Below are 27795 nucleotides of genomic sequence, written 5' to 3' on the forward strand. Positions count from 1 at the left end.
AAAAAAACCCCAACTGCAGACTCCCCAGTTCCCAGGGACAGTTTGCATCACGCAGTGAAACAGGACTGTGTCAAGGGAGGAGGGAGGAGCAGGTGGAGGGACATCCTTTTCAAATTTCAGGCTCGGTTTTGCCACAGGAAGATGCAGGTAACGAGGGGAGCACAGACCTCGCCAAGCACTCCCTTCAACACAGGTGTGATCCCCACAGTTCTGCCCCAGCTCTGCCCTGCAGCTGCTGCTTTAACCACCAGCCTCGAGACAAACCCATCACTGAGGCAAGGCAAAAGGGAAGACAATTACACCGAGCAGCCCTGGTGCCCCTTCACTGCCAAGGGCTCTGGGCCAGGATTAAGCTGATTTGGAAAGTAGGATGACACCAACACCATTAAAACGTCCTGTTTCTTAGAAAAGACAATTTAAAAAAAGATCCACTTTCACAGTGAGCAGCACAGGGGTGTGTAAGCACCTGTGACCAGTGTCCTTAAAAGTTGTAGTGTCCAGGAGCATGTCCTGACTCCATGGGGGACTCAAAGTCCATCAACATTCTTTGAAAATCCTGATGCTTCAATAACTGCAGATACACTATTGTCCACCTAAACTACTTAAATACTGCAGCTAAAAGCGTTGTCTCACCACAGAAAACGAAACCCATCGGTCAGAGCTCTCTCTTTACAAGGGCCGATCATTTGTAGGTCCAAATTTCAAGGCGGCGGGTGGGAGGGGAGTGCTCCAAGTGCTCCAAGACTCGCACAACCCTTACTAACGAAGCAGGAGGCATTTGCATCCAGATGGCAAACTGCTCCTTAAAACGACTTTGCCGGCTCTCTCTTCTCCACGCCGGCCAGGACGCGGACACGGCGTGTCGTTACCCACCCGTGGCACAAACACTCCCTGTTTCCTCCAAACCAGCCCGGGGAGGGCCCGGGGGAGCGCAGGCCCCGCACGAAGCCCCTGTTCGCCTCCCCCGCCCCAACCCCGGCCCGGGCCGTGTCCCCGCCCGGCCCAGCGGCCCCAATGCCAGCAGACACCCCAATGCCAGCAGACACCCCAATGCCAGCAGACACCCCGCTCCTCTCTGGCCCAAAACTTCGCGTTCTCTCCCCGTTCCTGCGGCTGCTCCCCCGGGACCTGCCCGCCCGGCCCCCCTGCCCGGAGGGGTCAGGGCCCCGCACACAGCCCGGGGAAGGGAGGGCACGGCGGGCTGGGGGGCCCGGCCGGCGCTGGGAGCGGCCCCGGCAGGGCAGGGTCGGAGGCAGCGAGGGGAGGCGGCCCCGACGTGGCGGTCCCGGGGGGTCCGGAGGGGCCGGGGGAGCGGGGGCACCACGTCCGAGCGGCCCCGGGCAGGGCAGGGCAGGGCGGGCCGGCCCCGAGCCCCCCCGACGGAGCAGCGAGCGGGGAACTCGGCGCACAAGTTCGGGGCAGGGCAGGGCAGGAGCGCGGCCCCATCCCGCTCACCTGAACACGCAGTCGTCGCGGGCGTCCCTGGCCGGGGAGATGAGCCCGTGCTTCTTGTTGAAGAGCTTCTGGAAGAGGGTGGGCGGCATCTTGGGGCGCCGCCGCTGCCCCCGCCGCCGAGCGCCGGGCTCCGCGCAGCGCCGTCCCCTCGCCGCGGCTCTAGATCCGCCCGCCCCGCTCCATTCGGTGTCACAGTCATATGACAGAAATTAGTCACCCGCCGCTGCCAGCAGGGGCGGGGGCAGCGAGGGGCGGGCCGGAGGCGGCGGGGGCCGGGCGGGCCCGGCGGGGCGGCCCCACGTGCGGAGGGAGCCGGGGCTGGGCTGGGGCTGGGCTGGGGCCGGGCCGGCGGTCCCTCCGGGGGGCTCTCCGGGGGTCCCTGCAGGGATCCCGCGGCCGCGGGGGGAGCGCGGAAGGCGGGCAGGGCCGAGGGATCCCCCGGCGGCCACAACGCCCCTGCTGGGCTCTCCTTCTCCGCACGCAAGTTCGGGACGGGAGCCCCGGGCAGGCGGGGGAGGTCCCGAGCGAGGCAGCTCAGCCTGCTGGGGGGCACCGAGAGAGCCCATGGCCCTTCCCCAGGCCTGGAACACCCTCCCTTCCCCTCCCCTCCCCTCCCCTCCCGGGACCCGGCCGTTCTCCCACGGCCGTGACAAATCACAGCTCAGACGCGCTCCCTTCTCACCCTGCAGGGGAGGTGGAACGCGTGGATCGGGTGGCAGGGGAAGCCATCATCGCAGGTAAAATATCCAGCCACAAAACGGCGTTTAGGACACAAAGCCCAACAAGTCAATCCAAAACAAATTATAAGGAGGAGAAAAAAAAAATATATAGATCTATCACACATAGATCTGTGATAGATTTTATAAAATCAAAAGGACCTGAGGATTTCTGCAAAACTCTTTATTAATAAATGTTGAAGTGAAATAGAAATCCTGCTAACAGTTAACAGTCTCCTTCAGTGTATCACTGTTCAGATACAACACTGCTAGGGAGTTTAATTAAGGACTGACAAAACTGACTGACTCATCTGCTTTCCCTACAAAATGGAATTAAACTAAAACAACCTATGATGTAAGATTAAATTAAGCAGATTCTTTTCAAGGCACAATTTAGTGCATGTGTAACATATCTACACAATTCTTCACAATCACCCATCTGTAGGAATTTTGGTTTTCATCTACCAGAAGTTGAAGATAATTCTAACAGAAAGCAGGAATCAATGTTTAGATGCATCCCTTTTCCCTTGATCTGTATGGAAGACACACCTGTCTGACATAGATCTGTACGTGATCAACCTTTACATCCTTTCACCAGGTAAAAACCTCCTGGTTTCAAGGTGGGCATGTAAATACAGGCCAGAATACAAGAAGTCCTCAGGGAACACTACAAACTAATAAAATTTTGGCCAGGATGTGTAATTCAGCTTAATTTCACCACTTAGAGCAATGAAGATTTAGCTATCAATGTAGCCATCAATTCCAGCTGATAGAGTCCCTTTAGGAGTAAATATTAACCTGTTCCAAAACACCTAAATTAACAACAGTTGATTCTGATAGGCTTCACTGTCAGACCTTAATCGAGGGAGGGGAGGAAGGACAGTGAGAGAAAAAAGATGGGCACAAATTTAATCATCCACTTTCCCATAAAAACCTCTCTGCAGGCAAGCTTTCATACCCTACACAAGGAACATGACCTTCGCTGTCCATTCAGCACGTGCTGATTTGGGCCCCAAACCTCTCCTTTCTGTGCCTGAGGATTATGAACCGAAGCAGAGCTATTTGCATCACGGTCTTTACCCTCCACCAGCCTGTACGTGTACCCCCGTAGCACTCCAGTGCAAGAAGCAAACATCTTCCATCATCTCTGAACACTTTAAGTCAAAGTCTCGTAGAAGTGCACTTCAGATAACAAAAATAACTGAACAGTGTTAATGAAAAACCTCTTACAGATTTATGTACAATACATTTACTCGACATGCATCTGCCATGCACAATCCCCAGTGATAAAGGGTTATCAGAGCTCCTGCATGGACTGACTCGCTGGGAGCGATTCCATTCAAGCCATTAAGGCTTCATCATGTCTGGGACGTGACAGAGCAGCCCTGGTGACACTGAACAGATTCCTGTCCTGAATCACTGCACAAATAACCTCCTCTGTCCTAGCCATTAACTGGCCATGACCCATAACCTTTATCTACCAATATGGAAGAGCCAGTTTCACTCTGAATTAAATTTTATGTAGTCCTCCTTCAGCTGAAAACCAAACTATGGGAAAATGCCTTTCCTTTGAGAAAAGCAGAACAAGAGTAGAGATTGTTCCGGCCTCCAAATGAATTTCCTTCCCTGGGGCAGAGAGCTGGCCTGGTAATTAATTACACTTTCTCTCAGAGTCAGACAAAAGATGAAAATAAGAAGCAGCGCTTTCATAACTGAAGGGAAGGACAAGAGATTGTGGTTCCTGATATTTCTGCCCTCCTGTACAGCCTCATCACATCAAGAAAAACAGAAGCAAAACACAGCAATATTCAGGCTGCTACAGCCACCTCCACAGTTACAGACCATATTTCTTTCTCTTGTACTTTCCAATTTGCCAGTCTTAGTCTGTCTCTTGTACAAAACTACCAGCTGGTCTGGGGAAAAAGAAGTGTTTTTTCCTAGGACTTCTAGAATACCCTTAGCAGAAACACATCTTTATTCAGGACCATCCTTTACCTGAACAATCATCATCATCACAACTTACTAGATAAGTAACTTTCAATTTTGCTGAAAACCACATCAAGACGTTCACATCTATGTCCTAGGGGCTCTAGATTCTTGCACAATTACTAGTGACTGTTTGCAAGAACAAGGATATTGATAATTAGAAGATATGTGATAGCTGAGAGGACTCCAGTGAATTATTGGTAGAACTCATTCTACTAATGCTTAAAAAAAAAAAATAGCTTAATAGCATAATTTTTAACCTTGAGCCATATACTTATGTTTCTACAATGCTTCTTCATAGACTAATCCAGCAGCATTTATTTGCACTTCCTTCTACCCCAGAGCAAAGGGGAAAGGCTCAGGGTTTGAACTTTCACAGGTATTTTCAAATGTAGTCAAACTGAAGTGGTGGATTTTTTGTCTTCTCAGCATATGCTTTTTGGAAATACAATTTCCAGATTGTATAACACACGAGAAACAGACTTTTGAAAGCTATATTGGCATTTTGAAACATCAAAAACTTCCCTTTTTGTCCAGAAAAGACCCAGGGTGTTGTAGTGAGAACACTGTAGGGATCCAAAGTACTTTAACCTGCAGTGAATTCAACTGGAAAAAACTGTGCTCTTGAGAGTGTTTTCTGAGGCACTCAGCTCACTGAGAATGACATTTGTGAATTAACCATCCACAAGCTGAACTGGAAATTATGTGGACATGGTGTGAACAGTAACCTGGAAATCCAGAATGCCAACACCCAGCTCTTCACACAGTTCACAGTAAAAGGGTTTCCCCACCACTGTACTCATGTAAGGGCTGAGAGCTGTGACATCACAGAGCACTGAGGGGCAAGGGGCAGCACTCCCAGGTGGCTGGGCCGGGGATGTGCCCAGGAGGGTGACAGTGCTGACCACCAGAGCCAGCTGCCAGCGATGGCACGGTGATGATGACCTATATCCACGGTTAGAGATCGGTTCACAGCAGAGCACACAGTCCTGCACCTCCAGAGTTCTGCAGACCTAAGCACTCAGGGGGTTCAGTGGCAGCACACCACTGACCTGGGGGGCCCTGAGAGCACAGCAGGGCTTTCATACCCACCCCATAACCAGTGCCAACACTCCAGCAGAGGTCACGTCTTTACATGCTAATGCTGCTAGAGAAAACTAGAAATCTTGGCAGAGCAAGAGCCAAATATAACTCCATTGATGCATTTTGGTCTGCTGTTCTTGAGTCGTGCTTTCCAAAAATCTAAACAAACTGAAGAATCATCTCTGTGGAGTCCTTGCAGAATGATGCCCACAATAGGATCCAGTTGCTGTACAAAATAATTTAATGTTAAGTACTTGAGAAAAGTACTTACAAGCTTACTGAACACATAATACCAAATTTCAAACAACGTATGTGCAAAAAAGAAAAACAACAGCCACTTGTTAGTTCTGTTTCACGGCAACAAGATGGTCATTTCTTCTGTTGACTCCTGCTGAGATCCAGAAACCTCATCTCTGTTTACAGCAGATCCAATTTTTGGTACTTGTAATAGAATCTGGAGGGGAAAAAAAAAAAGGGATAAATAACTATCAGTAAAGTGGCACATTCTCAAGTGTCAGAGAAAGCTCATTGATCTGACCAGCTGTTGAGATGGTCACTAGATATCCATGCTACCATTTGCTTGGAGGAGTCTGGATCTTGCAGGTCGTTTGCCAGTGAGGAGAGAACAATAATTTTGAGTACATGTACATTCCTAATGAAAACCAGCATCATCTCAAAAACTCTTTGTGCAGAGAATAAAACATTCAGCATAAAACCCCCACCACAGGCAGCCTAATTCCTGATCCCAGAATCCTCCAGAAAAACAGGAACAAACCCAAACTTTTGTTCTGACACCACCCCTTGCCTATTTGTGACTACCAAGTACAACCTGTGCTCTCTATTACCACAATTTTCCTGGGACACATGACCTAACATCCTAGTTCTTTGACCTGTGCAGAAGTTCATTAATTCAGTTCATTAATTAATACATACACACACTCAAAAGCACTTCCCTGCATTCTAGATGCTGCATGTAACTCCACTGGTAATAAAGCTGGAGAGTATTTAGAGCTAAGAGAGTGAAAATGAAAATCTGTGTATTTTTGAAAGCTGTCACACTGAGGCAGTGCCTCTGTATTGAACTAAATGGCACACAACTTGCAGGAAACTTGCAGACATTGTGAAGAACTACTTCAAACTTCGGAAGACATGTGCCATCCAGTGGCACACCGAGAAACTTCACCAGGATGGGAAAGGCAGGGGGTTTTACCTCTGTGGCAGTGATGAGACAGTTTTGTTCACAGTTCTCGTTTTTGTTTAACAAAAATCTAGGAAGTGAAGAAAGGAGCTTCCCCCGTGTTAAGGGTTTCAGGAGAAAAGGACAGAAACCTTAAGGGAAACTGGTGATTTTTAAAGAAAAACATAACTGATAACTTGAACTACTTTGAGGATGGGGGCGAATATTGAGCATGATATAAACCACACCAATGGCTGAAAGCTCAAGTCAGACTTACCCTAGAAATAAAGACAGGATAATAATTTATTAAAGAAGAAGGTAACTCTTCTAGGGAATCTCCACACCTGCAGGGAAACCTGAAGTTGTGTTTAGAATCACAGAACCATTGAATGGCTTGGCTTGGAAGGGACCTTAAAGAGCATCTCATTCCACCCCTGCCATGTGCAGGGACACCTTCCACCAGCCCAGGTTGCTCCAAGCCCCGTCCAACCTGGCCTGGGACACTGCCAGGGCTGGGGCAGCCACAGCTTCTCTGGGCAACAAGTTACTTCAAGAGTAAATTGAAGAGGCACAGATATTCCCAGAGTCACCTAGAGCACCTTCTGGCCTTGATTAGGACACAGCCTATGACTGTATCAATTCCTGTCCTAAAGATCCTTGGAGGAGAAAGTGTTAGTGCAGTGTTAGTGAAGTACTGTTGCACAAGAACACTGTTAAGTCAGAAAGCTGAAGTTTTCTGCATCTTCTCCTCTTTTTAGCCTTGTGACTTTTCAAAATATTCAGAGTTTAAAAAGAAAACCACCACCCTTAACCAATTCACTAACCAGTTACCATCTGCACAGCGAACCAAATCTTCATTCCCTTACCTTCAGGCACTCCTTTGGGAAGGGAGAACTCTTCCCTCTTAACTGGAACTCGCAGGAGCCTGGAAGGCCTCTGGTGTGGTGACAGTCTAACAATGGAGCAGATTTCTTCCGTGTCACACAGAGGCTGAAAAATCAATGACATGTCCTTCACACAACTATTCACACTGAAGAAATAGTCTTTTAGCTTTCTTCTAGGGAAATCAGAGATGACATGCAGATTTCAAGGGATGCCACTAGAAAACATTTAAAGCTACTTGTGTACACTTAATATGCTATTTTAAAGGCTGAGAGAAAGCTTCAAAGCTTAAACATTCTTTCAGCTCTTTTAACACTGTAAGGTTTAAATATACAGTACATACTAGAATGCTAAAGCTGGATTTAAAAAGTGCAATAAAATTAGAACCTTAAAAATATTCTTTTCTTCTGGACTTTGAGGAATAATTTCTTTTTCTGAGCTCAGAGATGCAGGAACAATTTCTTCTGAATTTACATATGGACCTGTGGTATTCAGGAACAGGCTTTCCCAAATTTGTATTGAAGGGGTTGTGCAAGTAAGGCTAGTACTTCTGAGTTTACATCAGAAGACGCTGTAAAAATACAAACCAGATTCCTAGGTTGGTTTGCTTGGGGGTTTTCTAATTGTCCAGCTAATAGAATTTATCATAGTTTGTTGTGCAATTTGCACAGGAACACGTATAGCCACAATGGGGCTGTGCCATAAGGAATGATTTCTTTGGTTTGGATCATTAAAAAAAAGCACTGGATAGACACTCACCTTTAGCTGTGCAAGCTGAGCATTACCAGGATTTTTTAGGGCTTTATTTTCCTCAACGACCAGCATGGTGGAAGTCATTTGCTAAACAAAAGCAGAGAAGAACTCAGCATCAGATTCAAATTCTATGCTGTTTATTATTACTCCTACAATGCCCCCTTAGTGCACAATAGTATAAGAACTCCATTTAGAATTACTAGTACTTCTTCAGATTTAAGAACTGAATTCCTGTCATTCACTTTTTTTTTTTTTTGGTCTCATGCTTTCCAAAATTAAGACACAGAATTAGTTTACAGCAGCACAGACATTTCAGGTGTGGCACTTCCTGCCACTTCTCCTATTTAATTGTAACTTTTGCCAGAATTCAAAACTCTCGCTTCTCATTCCATGCCACTGCTAATCAGCAGGACACAGTGGGAATACTCACCCCCACAGCATCTGCTGGTTTGGTTGGCACAACTTGTGCAGTAAACCCCCCTGATTTGGCTGAAGTGTTTCCTGGGGCATCAAGCTGCCTGAGTGATGATGAACCTTCTCCTACCGGATTAGAACCATCTTCTGTTCTCTTACGCTTCAGCCTTTTGGGTTTAGCAGTTTGCCTGTCAGGCTAAAGAGGGAAACAATCACATTTGGTATTACAAAGGGAATCTCTGTGGCCTGGCAAGCATTAAAAAGAGAGTCCCTCTGTCACAGTCAAGCTCTACACACTGACTCAGTAGCACTGGCAAAGCCAGTCTGAGGAACACTGAGCTTGGGGCACCCATGACTGTTACACTACCGAGAGGGAGAGGCAAGCTTCGTCCTCCCTCTGTGCCCTCGCTGCAGGCACCCCTGCCACAAGTGCAGCACCAACTACTCCTCCTCCAGGTGGAGTTTTCCACCCACTGAAGGCAGGAGCAAGTCATTTGTGTCACAAGCTTGCTGATTTATTAAGGATCTTTCACCTTGCTGTCCGGTCCTATGGGTGAAGCACAGCGCATACCACTTTCTAGGTCGGGAGTTCTCTCTCTTGCAGCTGTAATTTTATAGAGCTTTTTTCCTGTGACAAATTTCCAACAAATTAATTAACTTTGAGACAAAGGCCACAGCTACTCTCCACCCCACGTCTTACAGGATGGTTTTCACAGAGGAACAATTCCAAAGCCACCCATATAAACACAGTTCCTTCCCTTCAGTACAGTCCTCCTCACCCTCTGCCCACCATCAGGACTGCTCTACTGCTCTCCCATTCCTTAAGGAAACAAGGCTGCTTATTCATCTTATGTTCCCCTGGCTGTTCACTGCTGGGCACACACACTGTGGGGGCAGACACCTGCATAACCACAGCACTCTGGGCCAGTGGCAGCTTCTGCTGCTGTTACTGTTCAGATTAAGCAGGTACCTTAGGCCACAGAACTGCATCAGGCACAGGTCAGAACTGAGTTCCATCAGGGACTCACTAGGACTTGAAGCTGGCATGGCATGAGTTCAAGTAAAGAGTATGACACAAACAGTTCTGTTCTGGGCTAAGTTGAATAAGAAATGTCAATTTTCATTGAGCATCATGGGTGATTAAATGGAAGAAGGCAGGGTTTGAGACTTTGGTTGGTTGTTTTTTTCTCCTAACATGTAAACTAGAACCAAGTTTTATTTATAGGGAAGATTTTCTCAATATACACTTTTCCTTCTAGACCCAACTGAGCTTAGTCTGGGCTGGAGGACAAATGATCCAGGAGAAGCCTGGTTTAGAAACTGTGCCATCATTTAAGTTTGGGTAGCATATTCTGTTCTCACAGCTAGTACAACTGCTTCTGGTCATATTTTACCTGACAGAGTGGCTGAAATGCCTAATGCTGAAGAACTGTAATTGCAATTTGGTGGTCTCTTTCTAGGAGAGGAAAAAAAAAGTGAACAACTATTCTGAATGAATGTTAACATTTTAAAAACCCTACAAATAAAGAAATCCTAGGAAAATACAGGCTGAGTGAAAAGGGATAAAGCTTATTTGAAAAAATATTGTTACGGAGTTGGTTCATCACATCTTACAGTTATCTGATAGTTTATCACCAACTCACAGCTTATCCTGAGGATACCTGCAATTCCTTAAGAACATAAGAGATCTGCCCCCAAACCTGATTTTTTCCTGGGCAAGCACAGAATGCCAGAGACTTAAGAAGGACTTGACAACAGGTACCCCTCATACTCTGTGCTGCACAGCAAGCCCGGCCAGACACCTGAGCACACACCTTTTGCTGCCTGTGACTGACTGAATCTGACAGAATTAGTGCAACTGGATAAAAGCAACTTATTTGGGGGTTTTGTAAATAAATGTCACCTTCCTCCTCCATAAAAGCCTTCACTGAGTTCCTATATCAGCTCCCCTAGAGCTGCAAGGCCAAGCCAGAAGTCTGTAAGGCAAACTCTTCCCTGACTTAATGCACCAATTTCACAGTCAATGAGGACACAGGTAGCTGAAACTCCACAGAGGGGTCTGCAGGAGCAGAGGCTTATTCATATTGGCCCTTCTTTAAAGCATCAGTCAAAAGAGAAAAGCCTGAACATTTAAGTGCATCAAAGAGTCTGCTGTGCAGATTACCTTCTAATGCCCCAGTCTTGAAAATCCTTTGGTACAGGTTCTAAAAAAAAGAAAAAAAAAAAAAAAAACAAACATAAAAGCTAAACTTTAGACAAAAAGCTAAGACAGCTTAGACCTGACAATGTTTTAGTGCAAAGTAATTTCTAAAGCACAAACAGCAAACACAGACTAATAGCAGGGAGCTGCTCCCCATTATGCAGACAGGCCTTACATAAAATGATCATTATATATCAGTTTCTTGCACCAGAAGGAAATTTATGTATGTATCCTGAACAATTGTAGAAAAGAATTACCTAATATTGCTGAAAGATTTGAGAGCTGTGCTATCTTATCAATGGTCACTGCTTTGCTGGAGTCCAGTAGAGTAGAGTTCTTGTACTTGCCAAGGTCCACAGAATAAAAATTACTTCTTTCTGCATATAAAAGATATAAGTGCAGACTTCTTATGCTGAAACTCATCCAGTGACTAAATCTGTGACAAACTGAAGCAATCACATTTGCAGGACAGGAACTAAATGAAAGCATTGTCTTGGCTCAAACAGCTGCAGAAAAGTTTGGAAGGAATTTGACTCAAAGCACTTTGGTGGGACATCCCCAATAAACAGCTTGTGTCAACTGTGAATACTTCAGGTTTAAAGTGTGATGCAAATCCCACCTGGACCTGATTCATCTGGATTGGAGGACCAGATACACAGACTGCCCGTTAAGGACAGGCTGGCTTAAAGCAAAGCTGTGACCTGGTGGGTCACACCCCGAGAGGCCACCAGTCTTTCTATTGTCAACAGTCTCCCCACATTTTCTACATCAAATAAAGCTCAAAAAACCCCAAAAGTCGCACCTGAATCATCATCTCTGAATGTTTCAGGGGATGAGTAACTCTGCAGGCTGCCACTAGTATTGTTAGAATCTGCAGTTGAATCGACATCTAAACACTCAATGAGAAAGGTTGAAACACCTGTGGGAAGAGTCATGTCTGAACCTAAAGAAAGAGACAAAAAAGGTGGCTAGAGAAAAGTATCATCTTGTAGAAACCATCAGGATTTCCTTATTTAAGTTTCATTCTTGTGATGAGCTAAATATTGTAAAGTCAGTACTTTATACTGAGTCATAATGCAATTAAATAAGCAAAGGGCATCCTGAAGCCAAATCTACACCACCACAAGCTAAGAGAGGACACTTTCCTTGCCCAAGGCTCACGAGACACACCTGAAGAGCTCAGCCTCTGATAGGGTAATTCTTCAATAGGTTTGTTTTCAGGACAAACTCTTTCATCACAAGCTTTTAATGCAGGTTGGAATAAACTGAAGAACTCATGTCCACAACTAGTTCTTATATAGCTATAAAATACCGAGATACAAGTATATTTAATAACATCATGTATTGCCAATATACTCACTTGAAGTCATTTCAGCATTTTGCAAATTTTCTTTACTTTTGATGTTGATTGTTGAGGATTTCTAAAATTAAACGACCAATACAAGCAACTTGAGAAAACTGGATGGAGACAAAGAAATGTAATTAAATGTCATCTACACTAGCAGATGCTTAGAAACTCATTGTCTGGTACTTCACCACTTAAACTTGCTATTTATTCACAGTAATTTGTGCCACGTTTTTTCTTGCATCATTAACAAACCTGCAATCTGACTTCTGGTTCTAAAATTCATCATTTGGTCCTACAATCAATCTTTCCTCGATGAGATGCCAGTGAGGTCATGCACAACAGCAGTGGAGTAATGAACTTCACTGCCTTTTGAAGTTTTTTTTTTTAGAGGCCCAATTCTTACTCTCAGAACCTTAAACCATTTCTCTAAATACAAACCATGACATGTAGGCAGTAGATTCCAAGTGCAGCCTGAAAACCAAGTGTGCACACACACACAACTCACAGGAAATTTTTCCTGATTATAAAAACAATTTAGCATGTCACATTTCTTTGATTTATCCTCCAGACAACTACTAGCAGGTAAAAAGCAAGACACCATTCTCACCTTCAGCGATACATTGCTTTCTTCTGATTCCTCTTCTTCTTTTTCCAAAACTCTTGTTTCTCTGACATTCACTTGATTGCTGCAGTTGATAAACAGAACTAAGTTCAACCACAGAGCTACACTGCCTTAGAGAAGGCAAGGACTACAAAATATCTTTATGGGATGCCAATAAATAGTCTGGCAAACATCAGTGTACTGATAACTCAGACTGCATAGCTCCAAGAGCCACCTCACAAGGCAAAGCAATAAAAACGATTAGCTAATGTTAATAATGGTGTGTCTGAATGAGTTCCAACAGACCTTTGGTTGCATGAAGGGCTCTCTTCAGTGAGTTCAGCATTTTCTTTAATTTTTGGTAGGGCTTTCCCACTGACCTTTTTCTTCAGGCCTAGAGAAAAATAAGTATTTCCTTCAGTAATGATAATTTCAGTATTAGAATTTAGATTACTATTTCTCATCGGGCAGCTTTAGCTATTTCTCCTTTCCATGCCCATAACACCTTTTGGACACAAAGAGGAGCAAGGCTTTTGTCTGGCTCTTCTACAGGGCCCCTTCCAGCTCGAGATGTTCTCCGATCGGACGGCAGGAAGCCACGTTACAACGGGGAAAATCTCTTTTTATGACTAACTTAACAGCCAGCCCGGAGGAAACACTCCTGCTGCCAGAACAGCTGCCTGCCTTCCCCAAGCCGTGAGGGACACGGACGACCACAAACCACCTCCCACCCTCCGGCAGCCCCGCTGGGCGCAGTGCGAGGCCCCTGCGGTGATAAAACCCCCGAGCGGCCCCCCGAGCCCCGGCAGCGCAGGATCCCCCCCAGGCCCCGGCCCCGGGCAGCGCTCACCGCGGAGCTCGGGCCCCGCGCTGCCGAACAGGCTGCGGCGGCAGGGCTGTGGCGGCCCGGCCCGCCTGCCCGGCACCACGGCCGGCCCCGGCAGCGGCGACTCCCGGCGCTTCTTGCGCGGAGCCTTCGCGGCGCGGGGGGCGCGGGGGGCGCGGTCCCGCTCCATGAGCGGCCGGGAGAGGCGGCGCTGGCCCCGGGCACACCGGGGCGGGCTCACCGGGCCTGGCCCCGGGCGGGCACACCGGGCTGGCACCCGAACGAACCCTCAGCCCCGCGGCCCCTCAGCCCGCACCGCCCCCGCCCCCGCCCCCGGCCGCATGCGCGGGGCGGCCCCCCCGGCCTGCCCTGAGGGCCCGGCCCCGGCAGGGACCCCTCCCGATCCGAGCCGGGCCGGGCCGGGCCGGGCCGGGGGTGCGGCACCCACAGCTGCTCTGGGCATCCCGTGCCAGGGCCTGCCCACCCTCTGAGTAAAGAAAACCGTGCGTGAAAGCGGAGTAAATAAATCGTGTGTGGTACCCCCTTTACTGATCGCCGTTCCAGCCGTGAGGGATGTGATAGCTCAGATTCTTCATGTAACGAAGCAAGGTCACAGAACCGCAGTCCGGGATGGGATGGAGGGGACCTTTCTAAAGCCCATCCATTCCCACCCCCTTCCACTATCCCGCACCCTCCAAGGGCTGTCCAGCCTGGCCCCGGACACTTCCAGGCATCCCTGGGTTTCCAGGTGAAAGGAGATGCAAGTCACGCAAGAACCGCAGTAGAGCCCAAATGTTTTGAAACTTTATTGGTTTAGACACATAGTCTGAAAAAATACTATGCATTCCCAATTGTCAATTCATATTAAACAAGCATATACATTTGGTTATGTTATTACTGATTTAAAATTATGAAAAAAAAAAAAAAAAAAAAAAGGAAACCATTACAGAAAGACTTCTCAGAGAGCTTTGCAACAATTTTTTTTTTTTTTTGTTGGAGATTGCTAAAATCAATCTCATGTTCCAATATTCCTTTGGTCGTTATTTTATTTTACATAATTTATTGTTTTTACAACACGTTTAGTCTAGGCACGCGTTCTGAACAACTTCATAACGATGGTGAGGACAGAGTGTAGCTGGAGGAACAACAGGTTTTAAAAAAGAGCTTTTATTGTATGTCAGTCCACAAGAAAATCTCATGAGCACTTTTGAGAAAGGTGAGAAGTTAGTTCTTTACAAAAGTTTCCATAGATGACTCTTTGATATACATGCTAATATACCAAAGCTGAAAAATCTTTAATTACAGTTAAGTTGTTTTTTTTACACAAATGTATACGTTATATTTTAACCCCCTTCACTTTCATTTGAAAATAGAATAAGCAACACTCACCAAAATACCTCATTTGTTCACTGCTTTTACTTTGCTAAAATACATAACAAAAAGCTGAAATGAAGGGCTTAAAGGGGCTCCAGATGCCTCAGAAAACATTTTATTTTGGAACAATTCCAGGGATCTAAAGCTTTTTCCTTCCTGGACTACGAGCATGCAGGTCTCTTCTCTGAAAAGCTTCCCCATTTCACAGGAGCAAAGGTGATGTAGAAACCACCACATGTGCAAAATACTGAAGAAAGTTAATTCCAAGAAGAAACAAAGATCTAATTCTGATTTTTTTTTCCCCCAGAGAAAACCAAAGTGAGCTAAAATACAAAAAATACGCCGATAGAATTGCCTCTAAATAAAATGCTTTTCCAAATTCTCTGTAAGGCATCAAGAGGTCTTTAAGTAGCCTATTACCATGCAAAAATAGTATATTCTTTCCCAGTTTACATTCATCTTGTAGCATTTATTTACATATAGATCAGCAGTTTGTGCTTTTAACACAATTAAAAAAAAACCAACACATTCTAAGTTAATTTTTTAATTCCAGAAGATTAAGTCAGATTATTTTGTTATACGCGAGGATTTCGTACTCATGGCAGAAATGAGACTGGACTTTACTGATGCTGATAGATACTGACTGACAGTGAGGGCAGATTGCAAAACAGGACTTGGTCAATAAAAACTCACCCTCTCTCCCTCACCTGGTGTGCGTCAAGCATTTCAAACGGCAGATGTGCCTTTCAGGACAGATTATTCCATGTGTTTCCCGCCCACGTGGGGTTAAGACTCTGCTCTGGTTTCTGCTCACACTTGGTGCACCTTGGCAGAATGGTATTTTCTCTGTGCAATACACTGAGCAAAGAACATACAAAATACATAACTAAGCGAGGTTCTCTTCCTGGAAAAGGTATTTTATTCTGTTTTTTATATATGAGAGTCCTGCAGTGATTCCAGAGGCATAGCACCAGGCTCAGGAAGAACCTCCCATGCTCCACAAGGCCAAGAACACAGTACTCTGCAAAAAGAGTCTCCACTCTTTAAATAAGATGAATAACAGAAACTAATTTTGTAATTACTTATCTTGAGGGGGAAAAAACCCAAAAACCAAACAACTGCTGATTGGACAGCCCTGGGGATTTTTCCTTGGTGGTCACAAGAAGTGTTTCAGTTTAAGAAAGCTCAGTACAAGATCAATATTCCTGGAATCTGAAGAGAAGCAAGATTGTGCTGAGCTCATGCCTTACACTGTCTGCTTTTCAAGTGTTAATCTCTTACAGCATCGTTATGATTATGGCAAGAGAGAGCGACCTGCAGAGGAAAATCTGATTACACCAGAAAATATGAAAGAGAGCTTTTAGTTTATTTATGTAACTTTTCACAAGTCCTGAAAGTATTCACACTTCTGGTGTGACAACACAATTTCTCTCAGATTTTGCATCATCCTCATGTGGCCAAGTCTGTATTTTTCCTTTCTTATTCTTTTGGTGTTCATCTCTGGCTCTAGTGCATCTGACATTTTGCATGAAATACCAAAAGAATACAGATCTATTATTCAGCATTATATATATGTAAAAACAACAGCCATTTAAGCTGTAAATAAACTCATAGTGGGATCTTTTATACTTACACAGAGTTTAGTTGTCCCGAAAAGCCTGCAATCACCTCAGGAAAAAAGCAAATTAAACTCAAATGGTAGAAAAAGGTCAGTGAAAAAATAGCTTTTCTCTACTTCCAGGGATGACTAGGCTTTGGGGTTTTTTACTTTAAAACCCTGTTGCATTAAAACAGACAGGAAATTGTACTGAATCTAATTCTCCATTGCTCTGGAGCTTTGTGCATGTCATGACTGTCTTTTGGCTGACACAAAAAGGAGATGAACCAGACTGCGCCGAGATAAGAATCCTTTCTTGACCTAAAGAGCCGAATTTGACACAGTAATTCCCGTGCGCTGCAGACATGGGGCACAAATTCCCCAGGGATGCTGCTGCTGCGTACCCTGGTGAAAAATGAATGTGTGATCCCAGCAGATTGCAGAGATTTCGGAGTTGCTTTGAACTGATGTGAATCACTGAACTGGAATCAAATGAGGAATCGGGCACAAAAAAGAGATTCAGACAAACGCACATTTGATAAATCAAATCGCCACATTCCACATGAGTCATTATGTTACTGATGCAGTTTCCTTTGTATCATTTTATTCTGAAATCGCCTCAATAAATCAGTCTTCATGTAACACCAACCCGTTCATTCAGTTTATTTCATTTGGAAGCATGCAATGGAGTCCCAGAGGGAAAGGAAGAGACCGTTTAGATTAAAAATTTTAACTTTTAGCTTTAAAAGTCTACAGCAAATTCCAGTTTAAGAGAAAAAAATAAGTGTGCTTTCACTGTCCTAGCAAAGATCTAGCAGGCACAGCTCCATGCTAGTATGCACTGGTGCAACAAAGAGCAGCTAGCACAATACACACAGATATCTAGGATCCTGTTTAGCAGAAAGAAGCCATCGACAGTCCACGTATTCAAGCGACTTGACATGACAGTTTTCTCGTTGTTTTGTACCGTGCTTCATATCAGGAGAGAGCTCTAGAGTCTGTTCCTGTTCCTTGTGAGACTTTTCTCCTTTCTGATGACCACAGAAATCTCAGGTTTCATCCAGACAACTTACTGTTTATTCCAGAGAGGCCACTGGAAGTGATGCCAGCGGGACTTGATGCTCCCAGACATCTGGGCATGGAGGTGTTTTCTCAGCAGGCCTTTCTGCCACCACATCCAGCGTTCTGCCATCCCGTGACAGCCGGCACAGGGGTGGCTAACACAGCCTCTCAGCATGCCCACGGGCCCTTGGGAGCAGCGTTCCTTCCCCTTCCGTGGCCACACAAAGGATGCCCCGCAGTGCTGCACCTCGGGCTGGCCTCTTCCCAAACCCCTTCCTTTTGCTAAGCCCCGTCCACAATCCCAGCTCATTCCTTGTGCTTCGTTTCTCCGGCGCTGTTTCTGAAAGGGAGTTGGTCCGGCTGGACTAGCAGAGTTAGCAGCGTGTAGAGTAACCAGTTAGGGACTGGGAGCGGGTGGATTATCCTGAACTCCCACCAAGAGCCGCCTCAGAGCCAGCAATGCTTTTGCAACCTTCTCAGTTTGAGCAGTTGAGATGTCCATGAGTGCACTGGGCTGCAGGATCAGCATGCCATGGATAAACTGCGTTGGGATGAAAAGGAAATAGAGGGAACTCTATCCTATCGCTGCCTACCCTGTTCTTGCAAGTGCAAGGCAACATTTATCCGTTAGGTGGAATATACTAATAGGTCTATTAAGTTCAGATTGCAGGAGGTTCCTTCCTATTTCTATTCTGGTTGTTAGTTAGGTCATTAATGATTAAATCAAATCAATGTCATTTATGTCCTGGAAAATATAAAAACTATCGCTTCAGATATAATCCGATATCCAGCTTGAAGTTCCAAATCAGAGAAAACAGACTTTCACCATCAATCACTGATTGTTTGAGGTAGACCACATTATTGAATTATCCATAATTTTAGTTTTTAATGTGTTAGGTTATATACAATCAAATATTAACAGACATACCTGAACTTTTCCCTATTTTAATTAGAAATGTTTGTAGTTATTAATAAGTTTCCATAATTTAGTCATAGATTGAAATGTCTGTATATTTTGTGGCAATTCAGCATAATTCTTAGTAGTACCCTGTGCATAGAGTAAAAAAGAAATTGTATCACACCTGATGGAAAAAAGAAGGAAAAATGTGGTTAGTGGCAAAATCCTAGAACAATGAAAGGCTCAAATATAAGATTCAGGTGCTTATCCATTTCAGCAGTGTCGTTCTGGCTCTGTACTTTTTGAGTATTATTCTAATATTGCTATGAAGTCCATTACTCAGGAGATCCTTCCTGTGATTTCAGATGGAGATGCTCGAATATAGCTCTTCTATTTGCTTTTTGAAGTAATCCCTCAGTTCTGGTCTCTTAGCCTTTAACGTCGGGGTCAACAAACCGTTTTGCACCGAGAACATATCGGAGTGAATGTAAATGGCTTTGACCTAAAACAAAAAAGGGACATGTTTACAGTGAAGGCTACACTGAATAAGGGGCACTTTTTATGCTGTGCTTCACTCCAGCAGTGCCCACAGTTCAGGGCTCTCCTCCCCAGCCTTCCCCCCCCCTGCCCACAGAAGGGAGCCCTCCAAGAAAATCAGCACATGAACCTCTTTTCTGTATGAAAGCAAGGCCAGAGCACAGCGAGGCAGCACAGGAGGGGCAGTGTCACCATATGTGAGCTTGTCCCTGCAGTGTCACATGGCTGAAGGGCGATGAGGGAGAGGGCAAGGACAGGGAGCTGTGCCAGGGAACATCACCTCAACCCCACTGCAGAAGTAAGCACTGATTCAGTCTTGCAAAATTATCACGAAGCTCTGCAGGCACGAAGCGTGTACATGAGGGTGATGTTCAAGGAGGATTTTAGCTAATTACAGCCATATGAGATCCCCCAGCCTGTGCAAACGGCACTGCACAAGGCTGCCCTTGTTGGAGGCAGTGGCTCCCAGCACAGCAGGAGCCTGGCAGCACAGATGGGAGCGAGCCTGTCCTTCCCCTGCTGGTGTGGGAGAAAGCAGACAACTGCAGCCTGACTGGTCATAGTCCACTGATTTAAGACAAAACTCCCCAGCCATCTGCTGCTTTCGTGATTCCCCAAGTCAGACTGCCTTGCAGTTTGCCTGGCTGGGAGTTGCAGGAATGTAGGCTGCAAATCCATTTTCTATTCCCCTTCCTCCCCCCATGACATCCTTCGTAAAATCAGGATTCATGCTATTAATGCTCCCCCCACTTGCTGCACCAGCTTTCAGAGCCTGGAAGCTGATGGTTTTAGAAGCCAGAGCTGTCATTTCCAAGACAGAGATCCAAGTGCAGATGAGGACAGGGATGATAAAGAGCATCCCACATAAGCAGGGGATCCCATCCCACCAGAACATTAGCTACAATATCTGGCTCAAAATTTGATTTTAAGATTACACACTGCAAGAGAGATGAAGTTATGAAGCCGTTTAGTTTTGACAATTAAAACATGTATTTTTTATTCTAATCTATTATTATTTTATTCTAGTTTTTAGAAAGATGGCAAGGCTTTCCTACTACTTCATACTTTATTAATTGCAAACTGCTGGTAGAATTGGTTACTTGAGAATATTTCATACTGTGAGAACCATGGCAAAGGCAAACCTGACCTATTAGCACAGACAACTATGTGCATTACAAACTGTGCTTTATATCGATTTTTTAAAATTAATTACTTTTTGGTATCATTTCATTTGCACAGGTAACTGAGAAATGAAGAACAACAGGGTTATGTTTAACGATCCTTCTGCTCCACTCCAATATGGTGAATTACTCATTAGAATTATCACCCAGGAACAGCGTGAACAAAAGAAAAAGGGCCCTTGCTAATTATATGTAACAATTAAGATGTTCATTATTTTAACAGAAATAAGCATTTGACGTTTTAAAATGGGGTGGATAATTTTGCTGTGGTTTTAATGCTATGTAAACCATGGTTGATTTCAGATCTCTCCTGAGGTGTTTATAGCTCTGTTGCAGAAGTATTTCCACAAGCACCAGGAAAGAATTAGTGCCCAGACTGAAGATAAAGAAACCAGAAGCATTCTGAGGTCATGTATAAGACCGGTAATTAGTGACCCAGTTTCTAACAGAGCTTTCAGTGGCAGAAGAGTCAGACTCCTGCAGATGTTTATCTTGACCTCTGGTTGTCAGTCTGGAGATTATCCATGTCCCTGACTTAGATTTTGACCTCTGCACCCAAAACTTTCGTTCAAAACTTTAATTCAGATTTCAGGCACACCTGGGATGCAGACTCACAGCATATACATTTTTTCAAAGGAACAAATGTAACTTGCCAGCAATAAAGCTCTTTCCAAAAACATCGTGTGCAGCTGCAAAAGGGCTTTGTAGTAACGTAATAAATGCTGACAAATTCCCCTTCCATACAAACAAATTGCCTGTCTGACCACACTGGATAATGTGTTAATTGTTTCATTTTACCTGCTCAAAGGAGTGGAGCCCACTCTCCTTCCCCAACCGTACCATGTCTTCCATTATTGCTTGCTTCAGTTCCTGGGTTAAAACACAAATTCCTCATGAACTATCAGAGTCAACCTTGCATGCAATTATTGCTCATTGTTGATTCTATTGCTCATTGTTCATTCACTGTTGATTCTATGACTCATCAAAAAACATGTTTCTGAGTAAAGTTCAAGTGCCTTATTGAGAGTTAATACATAATTAACAAATAAGCTATTAAAGAAGTGTACAAACATTAAATAACTTTGTGTAGTGATATTATCTGTCTCCTTGGTATGAAAAGTCAAGTTCTACTTTCAAACCAGCTATGTGACATAGCTGTTTAATTTACAGTGCTTCAGCCACCTGCCAAACTGTGCTGCAGAATCACTGCCCACAGACACCAGTGGGCTGGTTCAGTGGCACCAGGGTTTCCTGATGTGATCCCATGCAGTCACTCGGTATTACAGAACACGTGTAAATGAGGCTGGGATCTTATCACAGAATCATACAATGGCCTGAGATGAGAGGGACCCACAAGGATCACTGAGCCCAACTCCCAGCCCTGCACAGGACAGCCCCAGGAATCCCCCCACGTGCCTGAGAGCACTGTCCAAACAACACCTCTTGAGCTCTGGCAGCCTTGGTGCTGTGACCACGGCCTGGGGAGCCTGTTCAGTGCCCAACCGCTGCCTGGGTGACGACCCTTTCCCTGATATCCAACCTGAACCTCCCCTAACACAGCTTCACCAGGGAGAAAACCAGTGACAGGTCTTATTCAGACAGGGTATGTCTGAATAATCACACTGCAGTGAAAGGAATGTCTGCCCTGCAGGTACAAACCTTATTTTTACAGAGTTCTGCATATGTTCCATCAAACCCTCTTTTCTTTGCCCAGCCTGGCATAACTTCAGAATCGGGCACCACGATTCCCACCAGGAAGGCCTGCAGGTGGAGGAGAAGGAGAGTTGCAGGCAAAGTTGCTGAACCACATTCAAATGAATACACAAGTCCAGTGAATTTCTGTGCATTTATCACTTCATGTTTAATTATGTCAATAATCTGCTAACGTGCTGTAGTGGAGCATATTTTGATGTCTGTGCCTCTTCTCAGTTAAAGGGTCCTCTGTCCCTGTTCCTGCATTTGGCAACAATTTTAACACCCTCAGCTGGGTTTGTGTTGTGCTTGGACATTAGTACCTCCCGTTTTTCAGAGGCACAAGCCAGAGCAGACCATAGCCCCTGCCATTTATACACCTGCAGTTCACAGCCCTGTAACTCCCAGGCAAACTCTGATGCCAAGAGAAAGCTCATGTTTGTGGGCAGTGAATGCAGAGGATGAACTGCATGGTTTCAGGAGCTGTTCACGTGTGTATAAATGTGCAAAGAACCGAATGAGCAGGCAGTGGTGGGAAGGCAGCAGAGGCTTTGCCTTCACCTGGCTTGCCACAGGCACAGTGCAAAGGACAGCATTAGAGGCCCGAAGGGTGACACCAAAGCCAATTTACAGGCTTGATCTTTGGCCACAGCCTGCTCCAAGCTGCTCAGGGTCACCCCAGCAGCGCAGCCCCTGCCTGGCTGGCAGCCAGCTCCAGAGCAGGATGGAGGCGTTACGGTGTGATCCACTCACACTTTCCCCTCGTTCATGTCCATCTCCTTGTCTTCTGTCTACAAGGAGAAAAGTAAGGCCTTCTGAAAACTTGTTTTTTACCTGCAGGCTGTCTCCATGGACGTAGATCTGGGCCACAGGGTCGCTGCGGATGTAGATGTTCTCTATCTTCTCTGGTGCGATATATTCTCCCTGAGCAAGTTTAAATATATGCTTCTTCCGATCGATTATTTTCAGAGTCCCATTCTGTCAGGAGAAAGAAATGAGAATTCCCAGAGAAGTTATTTAACCACTGAGACTCAGCAAGCAGCCTGTCTTTAACAGAGCTTTCCACTGCCTGTTGAGCTTTCAAATACTTCACTGACACATCGAGCTTACTCTGCCAAACATAAACTTAATGCTTTGTAAAGACAGATCTGCTTGGCAATGTAAGTTCAGTCCTTGACAGTTTCCATGGGATAATACAGTGGCCATGAGAAGTCAGTGTGTGACCAGTACGCACAGGCAACCATTTCCCAATGTCCCCTGTGTGAAGCCAGCCCTCCTGGTCCAGCGCCTCAGTTGTCTTCTCTTCATCTTTCAAGTAACCTTTGAACACATTGGGTCCTTTCACACAGATCTGAAAAACAGCCAGGGGGGATGATAAATTAGTTTCTTACTCTGCTGTAAATACCAATTAAGCAGTCACTCACAAATATTGAAATGTTTTAATGACTGTGCTCCACAAAATTAAAATAGGTTTATCCATTAAAATGGATTTTTTTTCCAAGCTAAAGGAAATATGAAGTAGGGTTTACAGAACTGATTTGCTTGACGTTGATTTGCATTCAATTTGCAGTTAAAAATAACAATGTTATTTCAATAAGTTTAATTTTTGTGCAGTATAGAAATAACAGCAATGTAGAAATCATAGCAATTCAGCTCTTTTTAGCTGAACTAATTAATTCAGTCTTAGCTGTTCAAGGAATCAGGCTGGAACTACTGCCACAGCTCCTTTTAATTAATGCTTTGCTGCTCTGTTGCTAAATGACATTTTCCTTTCCTGATTGCATTACGTAACACATCAGCAACCATGCACCTTACAAAGGCAAAATACTTCTATAACTACATAACTACTTCATACAGTGTTAACTAATGAGAATTTGATATAAAAATGTGATTTGCTACCTCTCCTTCTCCTTTGGAAGCAAAATAATTCAGTTCTTCCACATCCTTCAATTTGATTAAGTTACAGGGCAAAGGGGCTCCTACATGACCTGGAAATCAAAGTTATCAAGTCACTTGTCATCTCTCCTATAAACAATAATTAGCATTTTATTATTAGTTACTTGCATAGTTGTAGATATACTGGGTGTTCTTGCAGGAGCTGTGTCTGTTTGCAGAAATAATTGCCTCAATTAAGGTTTTGCACTATTAAGACTGAATACCCAAACCATCTCTTCTGATGTAAAACCTATTTTCAAATAGCACAGAATGGTTTGGGTTGGAAAGGATCTTAAAACTCATCTTGTTGCAGCCCCCCTGCCATGGGCAGGAACACCTTCCACTAGCCCAGCTTTCTCCAAGCCCCACCCAACCTGGCCCTGGTGTCCCAGTCCAGAATCCTCTAAAGAAAGGTGCATTTCTTTTATCTCTGCAAATGGTGGAAGAAAATCATTACCTGATGTCCAGTCACCTGGAGTTGTAAAGGTGCATCCAGCTGTGCATTCTGTTTGGCCATAACCTTCATAAACCTGCCAAAGAGATGGGTGTCTTTAGAAGAGCACAGAAGATTCCACGAGTACAGACTGAAATGCCAGCACTGCCTTGTGTTGCACAGCCCTGGGAGCTGATCCTGCAGCTGCAATGGAGGGGTGAACTCTGACCACAGGGACACTGTCCCTGGCTCCTACTGTGTACAACATTTCATTTCCATGACTAGAAATGACCGTGGCTCTGTAGAGCTGAAAATACTGAGAGGGCAAGGTGAACACTTAGCCTTTGAGTGAAGAAATGTGCTGCTCTGTGAGAGGAACTTATTAGTGGGGAAAAAAGGTATTTTTGTGGGACATTTTGAAAATACACCTTTTCAGTTTTTAGGCTCTTGAATGAGATCTTTTAGTTGCCCCGGGCTTCCTAATCACAGAGAAATAATGCAGTGGGACATCTTAAGTGGGTTAGGCTGATGTCTGAAGATTATCTCTCTATTTACATAGAGAATAAAACTCGTGTAATGAAGTTCCCAACACAAACACATTTAATTGCACATAATTCAGCACTGAGAGGCAGGTGGGATGAGCCTCTGGGGTTTTTCTGGGAGATGCCCACAGTGAAAGCAGCTCTTGCCTGCTGCTCCCAGCGCAGCCCCACTGAGGGCCCTGTGGCTGCCCAAGCCCTGCTGCAGCTGTTGGGTCCATCCTGGAGGAGTGCCCCAGCTGCAGTTCTGGGGGTCTAACCCCTCTCCCTTCTCAGATCCCACGTGTTCTCACCAGCAGTGGATGAACAGCCCCGCAGAGCCGCACGAGCCCACCTGGCATCCGAGGGCGGCGCGGAGGAAGCCCAGGACAGTGGGAGAGGCAGGGGCAGCTCCCGTCACTATCATGCGGACACAGCCCCCCAGACTCGCCTGTTGGGAGCAAAGGAAAGTGTCAGGAGCTACCACAGATGGCAAAAGCAGCAGCAACAGCATTGCTTACACAGAGCTTGTACAAAGGGCTCTCTCTAAGACAGATGTGGAAGGTTCCCTGCCCATGGCAGGGAGTGGAACGAGATAATCCTCAAGGCCTCTTCCAACCAAACTGTTCTGTGATTCTGTGATTCTGTGATGTGGAAATACAGACTGGCTCTGAAGCTTTCCTTAGGGATAAACCCCCGTTCAGTGCACAGAGGAAGGAGTCCCCACACCCCTGGCAGGACGAGCTGTGCAGCCTCAGCTCCTGTGGCTGCTGTGCCCGGGCAGGCTGAGACCTGGCTCTGGGATCTGCTGGGAAAAAGCAGACTCTTCCCCCATCCAATTTTCTTTGCTTATTTACACCTCGCTGGCTTTAATGAATTGCCTCTGAAGTAATGCTGTCCCTTTTTAACGGCAGATGACCTTCAAATATTTCTGGAGGGTATTACATCAATTCCTGTGTCCCATTTTACTTCTTTCTCCTCCCCCTTCATTTCCTTTTCCTTATTCTAAAAGTGAAAAAGAAAACCCAGCACAAAAGCAAACAACTGCTGACTGAGTCTGCCCGTCTCGCCAGCCCCTGCATCAATATGCAGCCTGGCTTGCTCCTGGCTGGGTGAACTCTGCTGTCTTTGCACACTGAGGACAACTAATCCACAGACCACAAGTACAGGCAGTTTCTTTAGTTAAAAATAAAGTGGCATGTCTCTAGATAAGAAATTTTGACATTATGCACGGTGCTTGTTTAAAAATGAAAACATAAATAAAAACAAATGTGGGAAAACTTCATGGAACAGCAAAGTGTGTTCTGTTTCCTTTTTCTGTTCAATTTTCCAGTCTGCTTTTTGCTAATGGGTAGCAATTGCCCAAAGTTCATCACCAGGCAAGTGGACCACACTCACTTCAGGGAATCACAGAATCACAGAATTGCTAAGGTTAGGAAAGATCTCTAAGATCACTAAGTCCAACTGTCAACCCAGCACCACCACTACTAAACCATGTCCTCAAGTGCCACCTCCATACATTTTTTGAACCCTTTCAGGGATGGTGACTCCACCCCTGCCCTGGGCAGGGATGTTCAATGCTTGACAACCCTTTCCATGAGGAAATTTTTCCTGATATCTAAATGTCCCTTGGCAGAAAACCAGTCACTGCCAGAAGAAACAACATTTCTTTGACTTCAGACTCACTTCTTAAATCACTTACCTGTATTTTGTTAAAGAAAAGCTTATCCCACAAACTGTCATTTCTAATGATGCCATTTCGAACTTCTGCCTTTTTCCGTCTTGCAGCAAATTCCAGGATCCAGCGCTTGAGGGACGTGTCAGCCTGGCTGAAGATCTGGAGGAGCGCGGGGTGGCACCAGGGAGAGAGAGCACATCAACAGCTGTTCTTACCATTTATTCAGTCACCCAGCCAGGGGGGATAGCTGCATTTGCAGCACAGGTAAATGAGGCGACCCTGGGGCTTTGTTAGTGGGGGCAGAAGGAGCGGCGAGTTTCGCTCCGTTCCCTGTTGTACCTGCTGTTCCTTTGGGGAAGAAAAGGCAGGATGGTGGTGCAGGTTTTGACTAGACTGAGAAGGCCACTATTTCTATATTTTTTCCACAATAGGATTCAGTGAAGTCATCCAGTTTGAACAACAGGGAATGAGCAGTGTGAATACTGGAGCAGGTCCCGGTGCTGCCTGATGCTGTGATGGGGCCGCACTTACCTAAGTTTAATCAGGCACCAGCATAAATCATACACCTCAACAAACAAGAGATCCTCAGTGCCCATCCCTCTAATGAGGTACCAGAACCCCTGACCCAACAGTCCTGACCTTGGGGAAAAATTAAATCGGTAGCTTGTGCTTAAGCTTGTCTTTAGAGGATAAGTCTTCTGAGGAACAAATATTCCCAGCTCGTCAAACAGATTTAGCGTGATGACCAGACGTGCCTGTCTTAAATACCTTGCAATACCTTTACCTTAGTTTTAAGGATCTCTAAATCCAAAAGCCACCCTCATATTTACACTGCCTAAATCCTCATAGGCTTTTTGAAGTTACTGATTTCGTGTTGCCACCAGAAAGAGAGATTCAAGTTTCAGAGCTGGTTGAAGGGCACAAAAAGTCCTTGTGCAGCCAGGTTTGACTGATGTTTCTGTGATGAACAAATCCCTTGTGCCTAGAAATGTCACTGGTAAGCTCAGTGAGAACAGGGTAAGAGGCTAAAAAAGAGGGATTTCATATTCACGCAGCTGTGTCTGGAGTCTGTGTAAATCATCATAATACAGACTTACAGAGGGGAGGAGCTGTATCGTTTGCACAGGGCGAGAATGTGTTTGCAGAAAGGCAGAAACAGTGTAATCTGCTAGGGAAATCTCCACGACCAAGGGAATTCTGCCACATAAGTACTAAGGGGATCTAAAGCTGATTGCTCCAAACTGAGCCCGACCAAACTCACCTTGTCGTACATCCTGTTCAGCAGCCGCGGCACGACGGGGAAGATGGTTGGACGCAGGGCCTTCATGTCGTCGGACAGGAGACGAATGTCCCCCTGGAAGAACCCAATCCGCCCTCCGTGGCAGTACACTACAGACTGATGGGGAGAGAAAGGAACACATGGAGCCCTTCTGCTTTTAATCCCCACAG

At 45.4% G+C, this 27795-nt stretch overlaps 3 protein-coding genes across 8 annotated transcripts in view; all 3 read right to left on the minus strand.

Annotated features, from left to right (window-relative positions):
• FNIP1 (folliculin interacting protein 1) overlaps positions 1-1579 on the minus strand; it is a 61324-nt gene extending 59745 nt beyond the window's left edge. For both annotated transcript variants that reach the window (XM_027899805.1, XM_027899803.1), the window contains exon 1: positions 1456-1579. In XM_027899805.1, the coding sequence (XP_027755606.1) occupies positions 1456-1544 (89 nt within the window). In that variant the 5' untranslated portion in view covers positions 1545-1579. The remainder of the gene's footprint in view (positions 1-1455) is intronic.
• A 3884-nt stretch (positions 1580-5463) lies between these two features.
• Positions 5464-13123, minus strand: MEIKIN (meiotic kinetochore factor). 2 transcript variants are annotated; one of them, XM_027899807.1, is made up of 13 exons: positions 12922-13123; positions 12622-12700; positions 12027-12087; positions 11469-11609; positions 10924-11043; positions 10631-10670; positions 9861-9922; positions 9000-9094; positions 8483-8662; positions 8041-8139; positions 7687-7833; positions 7284-7407; positions 5464-5694 (listed from the first exon to the last, which is right to left on the minus strand). In XM_027899807.1, the coding sequence occupies exons 1-13, from the start codon at positions 13077-13079 to the stop codon at positions 5648-5650; spliced, it is 1353 nt and encodes a 450-aa protein (XP_027755608.1). In that variant the 5' UTR covers positions 13080-13123; the 3' UTR covers positions 5464-5647. The 2 variants fall into 2 exon arrangements, with proteins under 2 accessions (XP_027755608.1, XP_027755609.1); XM_027899808.1 differs by lacking the exon at positions 7687-7833 and having other exon boundaries at positions 8059-8139.
• A 1100-nt stretch (positions 13124-14223) lies between these two features.
• Positions 14224-27795, minus strand: part of ACSL6 (acyl-CoA synthetase long chain family member 6) — a 52281-nt gene continuing 38709 nt past the window's right edge. For all 4 annotated transcript variants that reach the window (XM_027899793.1, XM_027899795.1, XM_027899794.1 and 1 more), the window contains 10 exons: positions 27608-27742; positions 26371-26505; positions 25024-25119; positions 24175-24247; positions 23682-23770; positions 23017-23133; positions 22617-22760; positions 21750-21851; positions 20889-20960; positions 14224-18874 (listed from right to left, as the gene is read on the minus strand). In XM_027899793.1, the coding sequence (XP_027755594.1) occupies positions 18734-18874; positions 20889-20960; positions 21750-21851; positions 22617-22760; positions 23017-23133; positions 23682-23770; positions 24175-24247; positions 25024-25119; positions 26371-26505; positions 27608-27742 (1104 nt within the window). In that variant the 3' untranslated portion in view covers positions 14224-18733. The remainder of the gene's footprint in view (positions 18875-20888; positions 20961-21749; positions 21852-22616; positions 22761-23016; positions 23134-23681; positions 23771-24174; positions 24248-25023; positions 25120-26370; positions 26506-27607; positions 27743-27795) is intronic.

Source organism: Empidonax traillii, unplaced genomic scaffold (genome assembly GCF_003031625.1).
Source record: "Empidonax traillii isolate 1590-97213 ecotype Southwest subspecies unplaced genomic scaffold, ASM303162v1 scaffold689:size842923, whole genome shotgun sequence".
In the NCBI taxonomy this organism is placed as follows: Eukaryota; Metazoa; Chordata; class Aves; order Passeriformes; family Tyrannidae; genus Empidonax; species Empidonax traillii.